Below are 18885 nucleotides of genomic sequence, written 5' to 3'. Positions count from 1 at the left end.
AAAGAATCAAAACACACTCAGTTTTCAAAATCCCTTTTCTGAACTGTGTAGTGGGTCTCCATGTCCCGCCATTTCGTGAGTGTGTCCTTCTTCAAAAGACATAGGCAAAATATGGGTATTTTATGTCTGTTGTTTGTGGCGTTTCTCTTTTCCACTTTTCATTTATGCTTTTAGAAAACCACCACTGTTATGTTATATCCCTAATGTTCTTCAAGTGCGATTAACGTATCCGTCATTACATGCCTCCTGTTGGAAGTTATGAACAGACAATCTTTAATTCGCATCTTTATTCAATTACATTCCCGTTGATGCAACAAAGTGAACTGCCTGCGTTTTCAAAAGACCTAAAACGAACAAGCAAAATCATCAGTACAAAAGTAACTACAATTATTGTTTTTAAATAGGCAGAGAAGGAAAAATTCACCTTTTCAAAACCTTCCCCAATATTTCTACAGTAACTGCAGGTTCGATCTGCAGCAGTAGGCTATACAGCGCTGTTCAATGGCACCTTGCAGACCTGAGATTATCGATCGTTCATTACTCCCACGGAGAGTTTTCCAGAAACAGCCTTAGTCTGGTTATAGTATAGTAGCTAACGTGCGTGCGTGGATAATTACGCAGACAAAGACTGATGAGTATTGGCTGTGATGTAGACATGTATGCACTTGTGCAAAGGAACGCGACGGGCTCATTTCGGCAGTCCTGGTTGGAAAGCGGTTAGTGATTTCAAATAACCTGAGAGAGAGAGAGAGAGAGAGAGAGAGAGAGAGAGAGAGAGAGAGAGAGAGAGAGAGAGAGAGAGAGAGAGAGAGAGAGAGAGATTTCAGAAAGACAGCTAGAGACCGTTTCTTGTTATGGCTGCGTAGGGGAGTTTCTGAGAAAAGCGGGTAGCTGTCGAAGCAATCAAGAGCCTTTCATTTGTACATATTTATGTCGTGCTCAATCATATCTAGGCCTATATCGTTTTTGTGTGTGTGCTGTCATATGAGGTGTTTATCTTCTTCGTGTATCCGTCGTTGTCGTCTCTCCTTCCAATGAATTGCAACATTTTGTGAATTGGACTTGCATAATGAAGCACTTCGGGTAAGAAAGGAATAAAGAAGAAAAAGAAACTAAGAAAAAAGAGAAACGGTTATTGCAATGACACCAAAGAACTTTTAGTTCGTTTTCAGCAAGCAGACAGCACTTGTTATGCAATCAGGGTTGAGTTAGGTACGAGTACACATTCAGACTTCACGACACGGCCTATTCCAAAAGAGTAATTGAATGTTGAGAACCTAAGTCGCCTATTGTATAACTGTGCATGGAAGGAAAAATTGAAAGTAGAATTCTGACAGAACATTCGGCACAACTTTTGGACAGGTCAAAAATTAAGTGCTAGTCATGAGTGAGGGCCCCAAAGGGTTTAAAACCGTGATCGTGATTGGCGTTTTTTGACCTTTCTGTGACCGTGATTGCCGAAATTTCCATTTCTGTGATCGTGATGGGACTTTGCCCGTGATCCGTGATGACAAAAAAATCAAGTCTCGTGATCGTGATCGTCATTTGTTTTCGTGATCGTGATGGGCATTATTGCAAAGCATTTTATTTTCAACGTACATTTTTTCACAGCTGTATTACACTCTATGATCCTGTAGTCTATTCGGTAAGGAGCCAACCCCGATTGAAAGGGAAGCAACAACACATTCAGAAATATGATTTTGAGAGCGATTGCTTCCCTTTACAATTACACACTGACAAAAAGAGATCCAATCAGAAGGCAAATTGCAAAATTCTACCAAACTTCATCCAATGGAAGGGCTTCGTGCAAAAGGTTTGAGTGAAATTCGAATTCGAAGATCAAAAATGGCGTGCAGCGGTACTGTCATCGAACTTCTGTTATATTTTGTGGATTCAAGCCAGACCAAAGCAGGCGGCGAGAATGCCTTCCTTGGTGGAAAGGTCAGGCTACGGGTCGGTCTTTCTGAAGACGAAATACCAAGGTATGTTGATCTATGTTGCTCTATGACTGTTCTGAATGTAGGCAAAGATCTTGAAATTTGTTCAAGATCTTTGAGTTTGAGTGAGATCATTGACATTGTCGACATTGCCACGTCCGGCTGTCTCGCTCAGTGTGACCTCGACTGGCTCGAGATCGAGTCTGCGTTTAGCCAAAACCGAAACTAGAAATGTGTTTTTCATCCCAGCAACGTGGACACGCTTGGCATAGATTCTAATTGTCGCTTCTTTGCATTAAGCTTGGATTTATTTTAGCGCCTGTAAACTTTAATATCAACAATGGGTTAAATTCAGAAACAATGGCGGGGAGACGCGCCAGTTTGGGTCACTTGATCCTCATGTCAAAGACGATCAAAGTCATGTTCGTTGGGGATTTTGTCAGGCATGCTACTTTTCCGGTAATTGCCGGAAATCCGATAAAGCCGTTTTCAAAATCCGGTAAAGTCAAATTTTTTCCGGTGAAGTTGAAAAATTTCCGCAAAAACGATCCGTGTGAATATCGCGCAACGCGACCGGGCGCCGGTCTCAATGAAGCCAGCGCACAGTAGTGTTGTTTTCACCAGTTTGGAGGTGTGTTGAATGGTGGTGGGGGGAGGCTAAAATGGGATTTTTAACAAGATCACAACACTATTACAACCCCTAAAATGATGCCCAGAATGCACCAGATTGCACAGATTTTAACCGTTTTTTGAAAAAATTTCCGGGGGGGCATGCCCCCGGACCCCCCTAGTTGACTCGCCTGCTTCGCAGGCTCAGGCTTGTGGCTTCGCTACTGGTACTGCGCGCTTCTTTCAGGTAAAACCGTTTTTAGCCTGTAGCATTCCTGTTTTTTATTCAAGGCCATGGAACCAGGCGATGGTGTACCTCAAATTGTACGGCAAAGTTGAAAATAAAAAACCCATCACACATACATGTACTTTAATTTCAATCCACCCAATAGTTTTTGAGAAAATGGGTTTACAAGATTTAGCTCTGGAAATGTGAAATTGTGCAAGTATATATTCATGTGTGTGAGTGAGGGTGTGGGGGTTGAATGTGTATGAGTGTAGAGAGAGAGAGAGAGAGAGAGAGAGAGAGAGAGAGAGAGAGAGAGAGAGAGAGAGAGAGAGAGAGAGAGAGAACGAGAGAGAGAGAGAGAGAGAGAGAGAGAAAAAACCCAATGAAAACAACATTCTTGTTACTGATTGCAAATCATGATATGTATTTCTATGTGTGTATGAAAGAGAATTCAAAAATTTATTATAAAAAAGTGCAACAGTTGTCGCTTTGTGTTGAATAAACAATAGATCCAGAGGAGCGAATTACTGTGTGGTTGTGTTTACTTTGACACGTGCTTTCTGTACATGCAACTTTTACCGTGACCGTGATTTGCCACTGGTGTTCGTGATCGTGAAAACAAAAATCAAGGTAACTGTGATCGTGAAAGCGAAAATTTCCCTTCCCGTGATCGTGATGATACCCCCCCTTTGGGGCCCTCATGAGTTTCTGAAATATAAACATTTCTTGCGGCGGATATTCACACTTTAATAGCTAGGCACAGAGAAAATGAATACTTCATGTTCAAGTTTTAGCTAGCAATATGCCTTTGTCTGGTTTAGCATTCTATCCTTTCATTGCACTTCATTTAATTTCCTTTATTCTATTTCGTGGTTGCAAGGGCGCACACGCACGCACGCACACACACACACACTAACACACACAAACACACTGACACACACACACACACACGCACACACACACACAAACAAGGGCGCACACGCACACACACACACAAATACATAGACACACACACACAGACGCACACACAAACACACACACTCACATACACACACAAACAAACACACACACATACACACACACATATACACACACATACAGGCACACATACACACACAAACACACACAAACACACACGCACGCACAAACACACGGACACACATACGCACACACAATACACACGCACGCAAAGAAAAAATCACTTCCGTCAACACGACGGGCCTTTAAAGCAAAATGTTCATTTGTGTTATTGTAATAAACATGTCTCTTTTTCTTAGATTCTGTTTCTTCTAAATTCCTTTCTTATCCGAAATGCTTTATAGTGCCAATCAATTGCACGAAAGACTACGATTCATTCAAAGGAGAGAAGACAACAACGGCGGATACCATCCTGAAGTCAGGTCAAAATGAGTTCGGCTCATTCTTTCCCTGACAGGATGCCTTGAGTTTCCTTGTCTGGCAAGGAATCCGATTTTTTTTTTTTTACATATTTAGAGCTTTTTGTAATGTATTATTGATATAAGCAGATTCGCGATCGTCGATAATGATTTTCAGTCCAGGTGTTTTGTAATTTTTAAATTACAAAGGAATTGATATGTAAGACAGTTTCAAGCGAGCTATTTTTCGCGGCTGTATTTACTGTGCAAACAACTCTAAATATGGCAAAAGTGTAACGTGATAATCAACCGTTTGGTTTCGGCGCTAACTGGAGCAGACGATTTTTTCTGTAACCAGTTGACAGTGATGAAACCAAATATTACCCAATATTGACGGACTGTGTGATGATATCTTCTGCTATGGTCTGTTGAGACAGTGATATCAAAATCGAGACCGGAGGTCAAGATTTTGATATCACTGTCGAAACAGACCAATAGCAGAAGATATCATCACACAGTCAGTCAATGTTAGATATATTGCTGGACATTTTGTATTTGCTGTAAAGAAATTACAAAAGTATTTGTCTCAGTTTTGGCTGTTCCATATCCCTCCCTCTGATTATTATTTCTTTTTGTTCACTCTTTTCTTGTACTTTTCAGTGTTTCAAAATTAATGTCTTTTCTTTCAAAAAGTCTTTTGTCACTTGCTCAACTAAATTCTGGGATCATTACATTTTCATATAAATTTGTTTGTTTTTAAATTTACGTGTTTTTGTTTTTGAAGTGGGGAAGCAATAAAGAGGTCGTCGATATCAAAACCGATATCGACGGAAATGTCGTCGATATCACTTTTGCATTGAGCTCAGTTTTTCCCAATTGAGCAATGAAAATCCACGTAACATATGAAATAGCAATATTACGGTCTCCTTCCGGCAGCAGTCCCAAAATTTCGACTTGTTTTGACCTTAGAACGATGTCTTTATCAAAACTGTGAAGAACAGAACGGTCGGAGATCACTGTCGAAGTCGGCCAATCTGCAATCATTTGCGTCTCGCGAACACTGACTTGATCTCAAATTTAGATCAGTGCTCGCGAAAACCATATGGGAGATAACTCTGTATTTTTGGTTTGATAGATTCGCGTAGGACTGTAGCGTCCGGTCAGGGAGAGAATGAGCCAAACTCATTTTGACATGAGTTCAGGATGCGGCGGATACATGAAGAAGAGAAACACATGATTATGACCGCACACACACACAAATCAGACTATGGTCAATATGCTCGGCTGGGCACGACATAAACATGTGTAAACATAAACATTTTTGCTTCGTCAGCTACCCGCGTTTCTCAGAAACTCCCCAACGCAGTCACAAAAAAAAAGGTCACGGAATGTCAAGGACTATAACATTTGATAGTGATTTGAGAGGGGGGGGGGGGAGAGAGAGAAAGACAGACAGACAGAGACACAGAGAGAGGGGGAGGGAGAGAGAGAGAGGGGGAGTGTGAATGGGCGCATGACTCACGGTCTGCTCTGGGGGGGGGGGGGGGGCGGAGTGGAAAACAAGGCCCTCCTCGTCTCTCCTCCCTGCCACCCTCTCTCTCTCTCTCTCTCAGTCTCTCTCTCCCTCAGTCTCTCTCTCTCCACCCTCTCTCTCTCTCTCTCAGTCTCTCTCTCCACCCTCTCTCTCTCTCTCCACCCTATCTCTCTCTCTCTCTCCATCCTCTCTCAGTCTCTCTCTGTCTCTCTCTCTCCACCCGTTCCCTCTCTCTCAGTCTCTCTCTCTCTCTCTCTCTCTCTCTCTCTCTCTCCCCTGTTGCCCGCACACCACTGTTGTCGCCACTGTTGTTGTTGGCCCTGCCACGTTCGTCATTGCAAGCTATGCGAGCATTCGTAGTTCAAGAAAGGTATACACACTGTCACTATAAATAACTAGTCTATGGAAGTGTATACACGCATGAGGTGCTGTGGTAGAATTCAGAAGCTACATGGTGATTTGTTTTGAAGGTGAGCTCAGTTGTATACTGTTAATGTAAAGGGTATCTACTGTAGCGGATAAATACAGAAACCATAGAATAGCAAATATGTATGAAAAGCCTTTTGTTATCCGTAGGCCTACTATTAAACTTTTTTCTTCATTTTCATTTCTTGTATTATCCAACCACTGCGGGGAAACTCGGGTCGTGTGACCAGCCAATGTTATATATTGTATTCGTTATTATCCTATATACGTGAGAGAGACCATCCATGAGATAACCGTGAATATCGTTAATATATCATGTAAAAGAGGTAATGTCAAACTAGTCTGGCAGAGACCTGATTTTTCACTGCTTACGTGATGCCACAGTCACCGAGACAAATGTCATTCTGGAAACACTTTTGCGCTTGTAGTATTCTCTATTCAACACTCAAGCCACTGTAAACACAATGGCGTGTGAAGCTTTGTCACAGCCAATGAAAATTCCTGTTTTCAGTGGTAAATCATTAAATGTCACTTTGTGAGATATGGTTTCCCGAATATGATATAATGTTTGATTGTTCAAATTTCTGTCGCTCCTTCTCATGACGGCTTGAGACATACGTACAATGAAACACGTTCGTGCATCATGTGATTTTCAGCTAATCAAACGCAAAATATTACCCCTGGAGGAAGCACTGAAACTGTGTAGTATCCATAGTTGATACACAGTAATGCTTAATTAAGAGTAACTCACGAAAGGGACTCATTTTCGCCAAATCCATGTTTGTCAATAAATGAACGACATGTAAGGAAATAAGTTACATCGCTTCAGTGTACAAGACAGGACGAAAACAATTCTTCATTTTATTTTAGTGTAAGCTTTGGTAATCACATGTAGACTTCGAGAAGGGAATCAGAAATTCACTCATAAGGAACTATCCATCAACCTCCCTACAACGATGAGCAGAAGCCACAACCAATCTTCGCCATGTTGACTTGACGGGGTTTTTTGCGTGTTTTAATTCAACTAAATTATAAAAAAAAGTTTTAACGATTAGACCCATCCTGAGAAAATGGTCTCCGGGCGAGGCAATCATCTTGCTGCAATTAAAAGGGTAATATACAGCGGTTGTTTCCCTTGTCAGAGTATTGATTTTTTTTTATACCAAACTACGTACCTGATACGTATTATTGTTGTCAAGGGGTGTCGTGGGTTTGTCTGTCAATGTTGTTGCAATGTTATTACACCCCCGGTATAGGGGTGTGTATAGGATTCGGTCGATGTGTTTGTTTGTGTGTTTGTGTTCGCATATAGTCAAGAATGAACGGACCGATCGTCACCAAACTTGGTGAACAGGTTCTATACATTCCTGAGACGGTCCTTACAAAAATTGGGACCAGTCAAACACACGGTTAGGGAGTTATTGGTGGATTAAGATTCTACAAGGACTTATAGAGGGACATATTCATGGTCAAAGGGAAATAACCTTCTCAGTTGGTGGCAGTGAGAATGGTTATTTCCCTTTGACCAACGGGGGTGTTTTTCCTACCTCGGAGGAATTTCTTGTTATATACACCTTGCAGGTTGTCCTGATACTTGTAAAAAAAGTTGGATCTAATGTTGTCTATACGGCACAGCAACCGGATGTTTAGTTCCTATGGTGTTTCACCCTCATTTTTTGACTTCAGAATATGGAGCTACTTGTTCTTCTCGTCGGCAAAACCGGAAACGGAAAGAGCTCAACCGGAAACGCCATTCTTGCTACACCGCAGTTTGAAGTGTCCACTGGAATTCTGTCAGCCACTGAGCATACTCAACTTGCTGAATCCGTCAGACAGCATCACAATGAGGAGATAAAAGTGTTTACTCCGACTTCTTATTGTCTTTTTGTGTTTGTAATAATTTTAATGCTATATGACGAATCTCTTTTTGTTGGCCATTTTGTATGTGCTTTTCTTAATTTACGGCAAAGAAAAAAAACTCAGTTTGGATTTGAACCATGTAAATATAAGGGGGTGGGGGTAATGCTGCTGCTGCTGCTGTTGATGATGATGCTGATGATGATGATGCTGATGATTAGGATCATGATGGTGGTAGTGGTGGTGGTAATGTTGTGGTCGCCCTCCTCTCAATATAAAGCTAATTAATTACGGTCGGTAATCACTTAGCTTTGACTGATTTCAGCTTCAAGTGGTGGACTTTCCGGACGTAACATGTGACACGGCCGAGGAAGCAGCGCTGAAAGAAGTCCAGCTTTGTACGACCTTGACCTATCCGTATCATTCCGCCACATGTGTCGTCGTCAGAGCGGATGTCCGTTTTACGCCGGAAGAGTACGCCACCTATCGGAAGACTCGAGAACTACTGGGAGAACACATGTTTGGTAACATGGTTGTTGTCTTTACCATGGGGGATAAACTGCCTGCAGATTATACGGTATGGTTTTAAGTATTTCTAACTGTGGTTAAAGGGATACCTTATAATAATAATAATAATAACGGGCATTTATAAAGCGCCTTATCAGAAGTTCAAAGCGCGTGACAACAATACATGTGACAAAAATCATACAATCACTGTCAGATTCAAACAACACATCATGCACATCTCACATCCCCAGACTCTATACTAAGGAACTATCCGTAGTGTTGTTGGAACAAGTGAGTTTTCAAATTGGACTTAAAAGATGAAATGGATGGAGAGTGACGTAATTGAAAGGGGAGTGAATTCCATAACTGAGGTCCATAATACGAAAACGTGCGGAAGCCATGAGCCTTGCGTTTAAAGCGACCTTGACAGAGAAGTCGAGCATCATCAGAAGAACGAAGGGTGCGAGAGGGAGTGTAGAGAGAGACCAGTTCAGAAAGATAGGCAGGTGCCGATTCAGAGATGATATTGTAGCAGAAGCAGGCAGCTTTATACCTAATACGTTCAGATACAGGAAGCCAGTGAAGTTCTTTCATGAGAGGAGTGCAGGGTTGTCGATGCTGTGCTCTGAAAATGAGACGTGCAGCAGAGTGTTGTACTTTTTGCAAGGGTTGGAGAGTGGAGTCAGGGCAGCCTATGAGAAGGGAGTTGCAGTAATCTAATCTGGACAGAATGCAGGATGTAACGAGAGTTTTAGTGGCATCAACAGTGAGAAATTTTCTTATGGAACCTATTCTTCTGATCTCAAAGTAACATGTCTGACAGACTTTTTTGATGTGTTGTTTCATTGAGAGGTGGGAGTCCATGATGAACCCAAGATTCCTAGCACTATCAGAGAGAGAAATGTCACTAGAACCTACTGTGATGGAGGCTGGAAGGGAAGTGGTCGAAGAGGAAGCTCCAGAGAAAAGAAGAAATTCAGTCCTTACCTTAGATGTAACAATGGTTTAGAATTTTCGTATCACTTTTACACGTTAATTACATGTTTATTTGTGTTTCATGGTTCACATTTAGTTTCAAAAGTGGGTAAAAAGTTGAGTGGGATTTTTTTTTAATTATCAGTAAAGTATATTTTTAACGTTGAGTGTGGAACAAACAAGCATTGCCAAGTTTCAGTCGTTATCTCAGACTGTCCAGGGCCGGACCCAGGGGGGGGGGGGGGGGGTTCCAGGGGTTCCGGAACCCCACCCCTGGAAAAAGCATGTACCTTGCTTCAGTTTGAGTGGTTTTTTATTTTATTTTATTTTTTTTAATAAATTTTGTGTGTGTCTCTAACAAATTTTATTCAATGTGAAATCCGATGAGAAAAAGGTACCCCCCCCCCCCCCACAATTCTGCTCTTAACCCTCAAAACAAGGCCCAGAATGCACCAGATTGCACAGATTTTAACCGTTTTCAAAAATTTTCCGGGGGAGCATGCCCCCGGACCCCCCTAGTTCGCGCGCCTGTTTTGCAGGCGCGCGCTTGTGGCTTCGCCACTTCGCTGATTTGCCCCCCCCCCAAAAAAAAGGAGGAACCCCCCCCCTTACAACTCATTTGGTCCGGCCCTGAGACTGGATTCTACTCCTTTAGAAAGTGATAGGAATTTGTTTAATTGATTGTTTCTGTAAGTTCAAGGAGTGATAAGGCCAGAAACAACGAAAACTAATAGAGCTTAACGTACATATTTATGAGGTGAATTGATAAGAATATTTTTAACTTTAATTGATACATCTAAAGTAAGGTATCTTTTTAAACACAGTAAAAACATGAATACCCCTCAACGAACAAAATTGTGAACCGTTGTGCTTGTACTACCCTCACCCCCTTCCCATTTAAAAACATACTACAGTGAAGTCCGGATGTAGTGATAGCCCTCGGGACGAAATTTTTTTATCACTACATCCGGACTATCATTACACCAGGACGTCCGGTTATAGTGATATTTTTGTAGGTTTTATCACTACATCCGGACGTCCGGTTATAGTGATATTTTTTGTAGGTTTTATCACTACATCCGGACGTCTGGTTATAGTGATATTTTTGTAGGTTTTATCACTACATCCGGTTATAGTGATATTTTTGTAGGTTTTATCACTACATCCGGACGTCCGGTTATAGTTCTATTTTTGTAGGTTTTATTACTACATCCGGCCAATCGCTTGTAGTTGTAGTGATATCTTCAAAGCTTTTATTGCTACATGCGGCGGCACATTTGGTAAACTAGCCTCAAGGCAGTAACAAGGTGATTTTGGAACCACTATTGATTTCGTTTTGTGACGTTTCTTCTGTCGTCTTTGTCAGGCTTGCAAATGTCCTGTGTTAACCTACTCCCGTCCTGGCAGTTGAACAGCCGGTGTGTGTGTGTGTGTGTGTGTGCGTGCGTGCGTGCATGTGTGTGTGTGTTTTAGAGAGAGAGAGAGAGAGAGAGAGAGAGAGAAAGAGAGAAGGGCCACTTAGAAATAAGGGTTAAATGAAAAAGTGTCAGATCAATTTTCCGCTTCAGGGTAAGCACAGTGCGTGGCTAGCTTTTGCTCGCCATTTTGGTAAAGGGAGATTACTCTCAAACATTATCACTACAGCCAGACTTTAGCTTCCCCGGGACTTCAAAATAGTATCACTACAAGCGGACTATCACTATATCCGGACTGAAAAATATCACTACAACCGGACTAAGTTTACAAGGAACATGAACAACTGGGACCTGTATATGTAAGTGAGTTATTCTCCAGAGCTGTGTCCCATTTTACAACATGCATTTTCAGTCCTTTAAATGATTATAACGTATATTAAAGGGCAACTTGAATGTATTTGCTTCACCTTTTCAGTAATACTCCGGTTAGATAATGATACAGACATGCAACAAAAAAACATGGTATATTTGTTTGTCTTCTGGTTTTTGGCTCACGTAAGTGTAGCCTATGCGATCGTAACTTTGTCTGTCTGTGCGTGCGTGCGTGCGTGCGTCTGTGCGTGTGTATGTCTGTGGTAGAAACTCTAACATTTGAAGACGTCACATTACATTGACGTCACATTATGACGTAAGAGGGTTAGACGTCACGCGAAGGAAGTACTGACAGTCTCGGTCATTATTATTTTGAGCGCGCCGAGACTAGTTGGCAGTCGTGTCCTTGTAAGTAGGCTACGACAGATCTAGATCTAGTGTCTCGCTTTCTTGCACAGTTTCACCTATGCTCTTTCTCTTTCTCTGTGTGTGTGTGTGTGTGTGTGTGTGTGTGTGTGTGTGTGTGTGTGTGTGTGTGTGTGTGTGTGTGTGTGTGTGTGTGTGTGTGTGATTGAGTTTGTGTTACTGTTTGTCGATTTATTACGTGAGCCTTGATGGCTTAGCCTCTTGTTTCAATTGTAAGTGTTCGAATCCATGTCACAACTTTTGGATTCCATGTTACGAAGTTGACGCACTTTGAAAACCTTGTAATTTACTGAACGTAAACAAAATAAATGTGCAGGTATTTTTAATTTTTTCTCTGCAGTCCAAGGATAAGTATGGAACCAGTATTTATTGAAATCAATTTGTATGGTTAAAATGTCTGTTAAGTAAAGAAATGTCAACTTCGTTACATGGTTTCCCCTGGTACACAGCTCTGGAGAATAATCCAAATATTTAGAAGAAAACAGATTCACTAGTATCTTCATCTTTATTTCTATTTGTAGTGGTGCAAATATTTAGAAGAAAACAGATTCACTAGTATCTTCATCTTTATTTCTATTTGTAGTGGTGCTTCACCCTACTTACGGGCTGAGACGTGAGTCTAAAATTTCTGACCTGTCCTTGCAACAGAACAACTTTGGCGAGCAACTTAAGCAGGCTAACGCAGAACTGAAGCAGGTGCTGAAAGATGCAGACGGTCGTTACGTCATCCTTGGTGGCAGTCCTGGCAACGATGACACCAATCAAACCCCAGACAAGGACAGGCAGACGGGAGTGACGCAACTGTTGGACATTGTTCTTAGTCTGCACAATGATAGCGTCAACAGTAAGAACAATACAGACCACAAGTCTATCAGCAAACACTTGTTTCGACCTCGGCTTTTTATTTCAGTTCACATTTCTGATCATTCCACGCTACTATTTGTGCTGCTCCTTCCTAATCTGCGACTACACCTTTTTCTCTTCCTCCAAGCTCCCCTTCCCCACACTTTTACAATTCTTTTTCACTTACAATATCTTCTATAGTACCAAGCTGATAACTATAAATAACTGGTCACGAAATTTGTCACACATATTTTTTTTAAAGAAATACCAAGACACTGGTTCCTGTTATATCAACACGAAAATAACCAACATGCTTCCCTCGAAAGCGGCGTAAGGATGCCTAAATGGTGGGGTAAAAACGGTAATACACGTAAAACCGTGGGAGTTTCATCCCATGAACCCAGAAGAAGACGATATACAACTACTCCCTCCTACTTCTGCTGTTAAAATACATACAAAAAAGCAACTTCTTAAAAGCAAAAGAGACCCGAACTCTCTCTGACAAAGACAGCAGAGCAGTTGAATTTTTGCCTTTAAAAGCTTTTCGGGACAATTTAGTCAAACGTAACTCTAGAGGTAACTGCCATTTGTCATTTGCTAGCATTGCAAATCCACTTCAAAAAGACCTTGTGCGCATCACTTTCTTGCAAACAATAGTCTGTTACAAGAAGCAATTAAAGGACATACAACCAAAATGTCAAAAGTTTTAAAACCTGAGACAAGTAAAATATATTCTTTTCTGATTTTTCTTTTGAGCGACCCAAATTTACCGCTCTGAATTAACGTCTTTTAGTATGCAATACTTATATGGCACCAGCCTGTAATGGCCACGGCCGACGAAACAGTACTAGTACGGGGTTGTTCTTCTTATGAGCAGACTTACATTGCAGTTAAATTTGAGGTGCCCTTTCACAAGAGACAGCGCTTCAGTAAAACTTTGAGGAGGATGCATGAGAAGTAGGGGTACACCATGGGATAGTCACTTTCACCTCAAGGAAAGGATGCCCTAGCAGAAAGTTTGTTTTCTGCATGTGTTTGGTTTATGCTTGTTCCTGTCTTTCAGTGATTTGTTTCTTCATTTCTTTGTTTATTTTGAAAGCTGCAAATCATTTCTCTCACAGTCAACACTCTTCGTGCTGTACTTCTCGGAGCGTGTGGAAGTGGAAAGACAGCCACTGGAAACAGTGTTCTGTACCCGAACATGGGTCTCTTCGCGGTCGGCGACACGTGCAGCAAGGCAACTGCCACGTTCAGAGGCTTTCAGCTGGAGGTAGGGTGCCAGAAGGTTTTCTTTGTTTTGTGTTATGTTTGAAGCACACGGACCTAGATCTAATCCATAAGAGTCCCCCAATCAAGACTCCCCCCTTTTTTCTCAGAGCACGCCGACTTCTTTTGGTAATATAAGCTATGTTTGCCACCCTGGGTTGGGGTTGGTTTTTTTGCACAAAGATTTATTGTTCATGTGTCAATGTTTCCACTTGCCATGATGTATTAGGTCACACGTACCGTACCAGACAGGGCCATGGTGGCCCGAATAACTATTATGTACAACTAAGGGTGGCCTGAAAAGAGTCATCATGAACTTATTGTATATCGACTTTATCTTAACCTAATACATATGAAAACGGTTTATTCAAAAGCGTATAACTGGACATGGCCTACGTGACTGCAGCAAAAAAAATAAAAAATTTAAAAACTGAGCCGGCGGTAGGAAGACCGTGCAGATATCATCCAACTTTTCATGCAAAAGCGGCGGGGTAAGCGACGGTCCAACTGACCTAATTCACACGACACAGTCTGCCAACGGGCCTTTCACTGAGTCGGGTTGCACAGTGAGCTTTGCCGTGTGTTTTACATCTCACAAAATAGGCACTCTTAAATGTTCCATTTAAGACAGATATCCGCATAGGTCAGTGGTATAGCGCTGCGCTGCAGTTCCTGAAGTCGCTGGTTCGAGCCCCGCCAATGCTATAACTTTTTTATGAATCATGCGCGCTTTTCCTGTTCAGTTTGTAAAATATGCTTCTTTTTTTTCTTCTTCTTTTTTTTTTCGGGGGGGGGGGGGGGGCAGTTTTGTGTGTGCTCATTAATATAAAACTGTTTTGAGAAATCACTCGCTGAAACGGACGCAGCACGCGCGCGTGCTTACACACACACACACACACACACACACACACACACACACATAGGTGGTTTTACAGTCATTTGGGGTCGGCTGTGTATCAAAATGCCATCTTGCTCAAAACACAGGCATTTGGGGTCTCTTTTGTTTTACGTGTTAGAAAGTTTCTTAAAACTTCAATGAGCGTTAAATGCCATTTTAAAGTGTGAAAACTCATTTCAGGAGGTTATTACATAAAATGCAACCTCCAGCGTGATTTTTAGAAAAACAGGCATTTGGGGACGATGTTTGCTGTACAGCAGTGAAATGGGGACGTATGTGTACACAAAGTGCAGAGCTACAATTACGTTATCGGTGCTATGAATGTTTTAGGTGTTAGAAAGTTTGTTAAAACTTCAATGAGCGTTAAATGCCACTCTAAAGTGTCAAAACTCATTTCAGGAGGTTATTACATAAAATGCAACCTCCAGCGTGATTTTTTAGAAACAAACAGGTATTTGGGGACGATGTTTGCTGTAAAGCAGTGAAATGGGGACGTCCAAAAGTGCAGAGCTCCCGCAGAGCTATATGAATGGTTTCATCACATACATGGCGCGAGGCGACATATGTTGTGAACAATTTTACAAATCACGTTTTTGCGCCCGATATTTTCTTGTCATCTCCAAAGTCAAGGGACAAACACGAAATTCCTTGACTTTTGGGGTAGCGCGACTCTGTTAATTTTAAGAATTAAAAAAAAAAAAAATTCATTACTAGGATGTCCCATCGTTGGGAAATTCCGGTCGCTTCCTCCGAGTGGAAAGCTAGCAGTGACAGAGTCGCACTACCCCAAGTCAAGGGATCTATTAGTCCTGTTTCGCCGTTATCCCAATTCGCCCCCATCCCATTTTGGCGACATTTCTCAGGCCAAGTGTCATTTTACCACCATATCATGTACCATTAGCTCCACATCCCATTTTGGCGCAATCCCGTTTCGCCGTTAGCCCATTTCGCCCCCATCCCATTTTTGCGACATTTTACAGGCCAAGTGTCATTTTACCACCATGTCATGTACCATTAGCTCCACGTCCCATTTTGGCGCAATCCCGTTTGGCCGTTATCCCATTTTGTCCCCATCCCATTTTTGCAACATTTCATAGGCCATGTGTCATTTTACATGCCATTCTAAAGTGTCAAAACTCATTTCAGGAGGTTATTACATAAAATGCAACCTCCAGCGTGATTTTTTAGAAACAAACAGGTATTTGGGGACGATGTTTGCTGTAAAGAAGTGAAATGGGGACGTCCAAAAGTGCAGAGCTCCCGCAGAGCTATATGAATCGTTTCATCACATACATGGCGCGAGGCGACATATGTTGTGAACAATTTTACAAATCACGTTTTTGCGCCCGATATTTTCTTGTCATCTCCAAAGTCAAGGGACAAACACGAAATTCCTTGACTTTTGGGGTAGCGCGACTCTGTTAATTTTAAGAATTAAAAAAAAAAAAAAATCATTACTAGGATGTCCCATCGTTGGGAAATTCCGGTCGCTTCCTCCGAGTGGAAAGCTAGCAGTGACAGAGTCGCACTACCCCAAGTCAAGGGATCTATTAGTCCTGTTTCGCCGTTATCCCAATTCGCCCCCATCCCATTTTGGCGACATTTCTCAGGCCAAGTGTCATTTTACCACCATATCATGTACCATTAGCTCCACATCCCATTTCGGCCCAATACCGTTTCGTCGTTAGCCCATTTCGCCCCCATCCCATTTTTGCGACATTTTACAGGCCAAGTGTCATTTTACCACCATGTCATGTACCATTAGCTCCACGTCCCATTTTGGCGCAATCCCGTTTCGCCGTTATCCCATTTTGCCGCCATCTCTATTTCGCGACATTTTGGATTGTGGCAAAAATGGAATTTGGCGTAAACGGAATGTCTTCCTAGTTGAATAACGCAGTATAGTAGTATAGTGAGGCTTGGCAAGAAGAATAAATAAAAAATGTGATGGCGGCCAAATGGGATGGTGTCAAAATGGGATGACGCGCTATTGTTATGACACGGTAGTAAAATGACGCTTGGCTTGTGAAATGTCGCGACAATGGGATGGGGGATAAATGGAATACGGTGAAACGGCATAGCGGCCAAATGGGATATGGTGTCAAAATGGGATGTCGCGCTTTTGTTATGACATGTTAGTAAAATGCCCTGTCACGTAGTCTCAATCCAAATTGGAAATCCATAGCATCATCATTATAATCATCCTCATCTCATTAATCATTCAAAATTATAAATTTTATAAAATGACGCTTGGCTTGTGAAATGTCGCGAAAATAGGATGGGGCAAAAAATGGGACGGCGGCAAAAATGGGATTGCACCAAAATGGGATGTGGATCAGCCACTAGATTGCCAATTTTAAAGTCTTAGGTATGACCCGGTGTGACGTTTTTATCTTTCGCCGTGTTGATATTTCGATTTTCGGCCTCGTTGATCTAGTATAAACTCTACACTGAACACAAAAAAACACCCTTCGATAGTACTGATGAGCGACCTTGTGTACCATACATTCATGGGGCCAAATTTGTCCAACCAATTATTTTATTTAACTTAGAAATTTGATTCATCCTAAAATGTTTCCCTTCTTACTCAAGGGACGTAACCACTCGGTACACGTTTTCGAAGAATTCGATTTTGGGAGTGAAATCTATTTAATTTCACAACCAATTTTCTTCACATGCAAGAAACTGACATGCTTTTCGTCCATAAATAATTTCCCTTCTTAATTTTACCAGGAAACAACATTTCAGTCTCGAGTAAATATCGAGGGGGAAATATGTACACAGGCGAAAGATGAAATCGTGACACCGGCCGAGGTTCGAACCCACGACCTCCCGATCACGGGGCGGACGCCTTACCACTAGGCTAACCGTGCCGGTTTACCCTTGAGTGACAGACGGACAGACAAAAGAATATACAGACAGACCGTAATTAACACAAACACACACACTCAGCAGAGCAAAGCGGTATGACACACACACTCAGCAGAGCAAGGCAGTATAACACAAACACTGAGTCTGATTTATGAGAATGAGAATGAGGGAGAGAGAATTGTATTGAATTGAATTGAATTAAATTGAATTGAATTGATCTTTATCTTAACACTAACAGAATAAGAAATGCTAAAATGCTCTTTTTTTCATCCCGCAGACAGTCAAAATTCTAATCAAAAACAAGGAAAGAGATAGAAATAAAAGGAACAGTTATGACAGCTTTACAGACAGACAGACAGACAGACAGAAAGAGAGACAAAAAAGAAACAAACAGACAGACAGACAAAGAGAGAGAGAGCCAGAGAAAGAGAGAGACAGAGAAACAGAGACATAGAGAGAAAGATAAACAGACACACAGACACCGACAGAAAAGTTGTGTGAAGAGCAGCTCAGCTGCTCTGCAGAATTTGTCTTACATTTTGGAAAGTTTTCTGACGATTTGGACGTGAAAACGAGACTGAACCCATGCAATAATTTTTTCAAAACTGCTCCGAAACTATCCCAAAATCAAGTAATTAAATGACATGTTGTTACTGTACGATAACTAAGTCTTTCAATCAATCAATCAATATGAGGCTTATATCGCGCGTATTCCGTGGGTACAGTTCTAAGCGCAGGGATTTATTTATTTTTTATTTTATTTTTATTTTATGCAATTTATATCGCGCACATATTCAAGGCGCAGGGATTTATTTATGCCGTGTGAGATGGAATTTTTTTTACACAATACATCACGCATTCACATCGGCCAGCAGATTGCAGCCATTTAGGCGCATATCCTACTTTTCACGGCCTATTATTCCAAGTCACACGGGTATTTTGGTGGACATTTGTATATATGCCTATACAATTTTGCCAGGAAAGACCCTTTTGTCAATCGTGGGATCTTTAACGTGCACACCCCAATGTAGTGTACACGAAGGGACCTCGGTTTTTCGTCTCATCCGAAAGACTAGCACTTGAACCCACCACCTAGGTTAGGAAAGGGGGGAGAAAATTGCTAACGCCCTGACCCAGGGTCGAACTCGCAACCTCTCGCTTCCGAGCGCAAGTGCGTTACCACTCGGCCACCCACCCTAACCCTAACTAAGTCTTTCCGATTTATTGTCATTCTAACTTGTTTTATCACACTCGGAAAATATCACACGCAAAATACTATCAATCAATCAATCAATCAATATGAGGCTTATATCGCGCGTATTCCGTGGGTACATTTCTAAGCGC

The 18885-nt window shown here is 41.7% G+C and overlaps 1 protein-coding gene and 1 long non-coding RNA gene across 4 annotated transcripts in view; one reads left to right on the top strand and one right to left on the bottom strand.

Moving 5' to 3' along the window:
• Nucleotides 1-18885, bottom strand: part of LOC138961988 (uncharacterized) — a 125629-nt gene that overhangs the window by 39626 nt on the left and 67118 nt on the right. The gene's annotated exons all lie outside the window — the stretch shown is intronic.
• Nucleotides 442-13833, top strand: LOC138961987 (uncharacterized). Of its 3 annotated transcripts, none has more exons than XM_070333676.1 (5): nucleotides 442-716; nucleotides 7798-7968; nucleotides 8294-8545; nucleotides 12312-12507; nucleotides 13628-13833. In XM_070333676.1, exons 1-5 carry the CDS (start codon nucleotides 660-662, stop codon nucleotides 13816-13818), a joined length of 867 nt encoding a protein of 288 aa, XP_070189777.1. In that variant the 5' UTR covers nucleotides 442-659; the 3' UTR covers nucleotides 13819-13833. The 3 variants fall into 3 exon arrangements, with proteins under 3 accessions (XP_070189777.1, XP_070189779.1, XP_070189778.1); XM_070333678.1 differs by lacking the exon at nucleotides 442-716 and adding an exon at nucleotides 5997-6155; XM_070333677.1 differs by lacking the exon at nucleotides 442-716 and adding an exon at nucleotides 6041-6139.

The sequence above is a fragment of the Littorina saxatilis genome, linkage group LG3 (genome assembly GCF_037325665.1).
Source record: "Littorina saxatilis isolate snail1 linkage group LG3, US_GU_Lsax_2.0, whole genome shotgun sequence".
Lineage (NCBI taxonomy): Eukaryota > Metazoa > Mollusca > Gastropoda > Littorinimorpha > Littorinidae > Littorina > Littorina saxatilis.
Note: the sequence above shows the minus strand (reverse complement) of the source record. Positions and strands in the feature narration are given on the sequence as shown.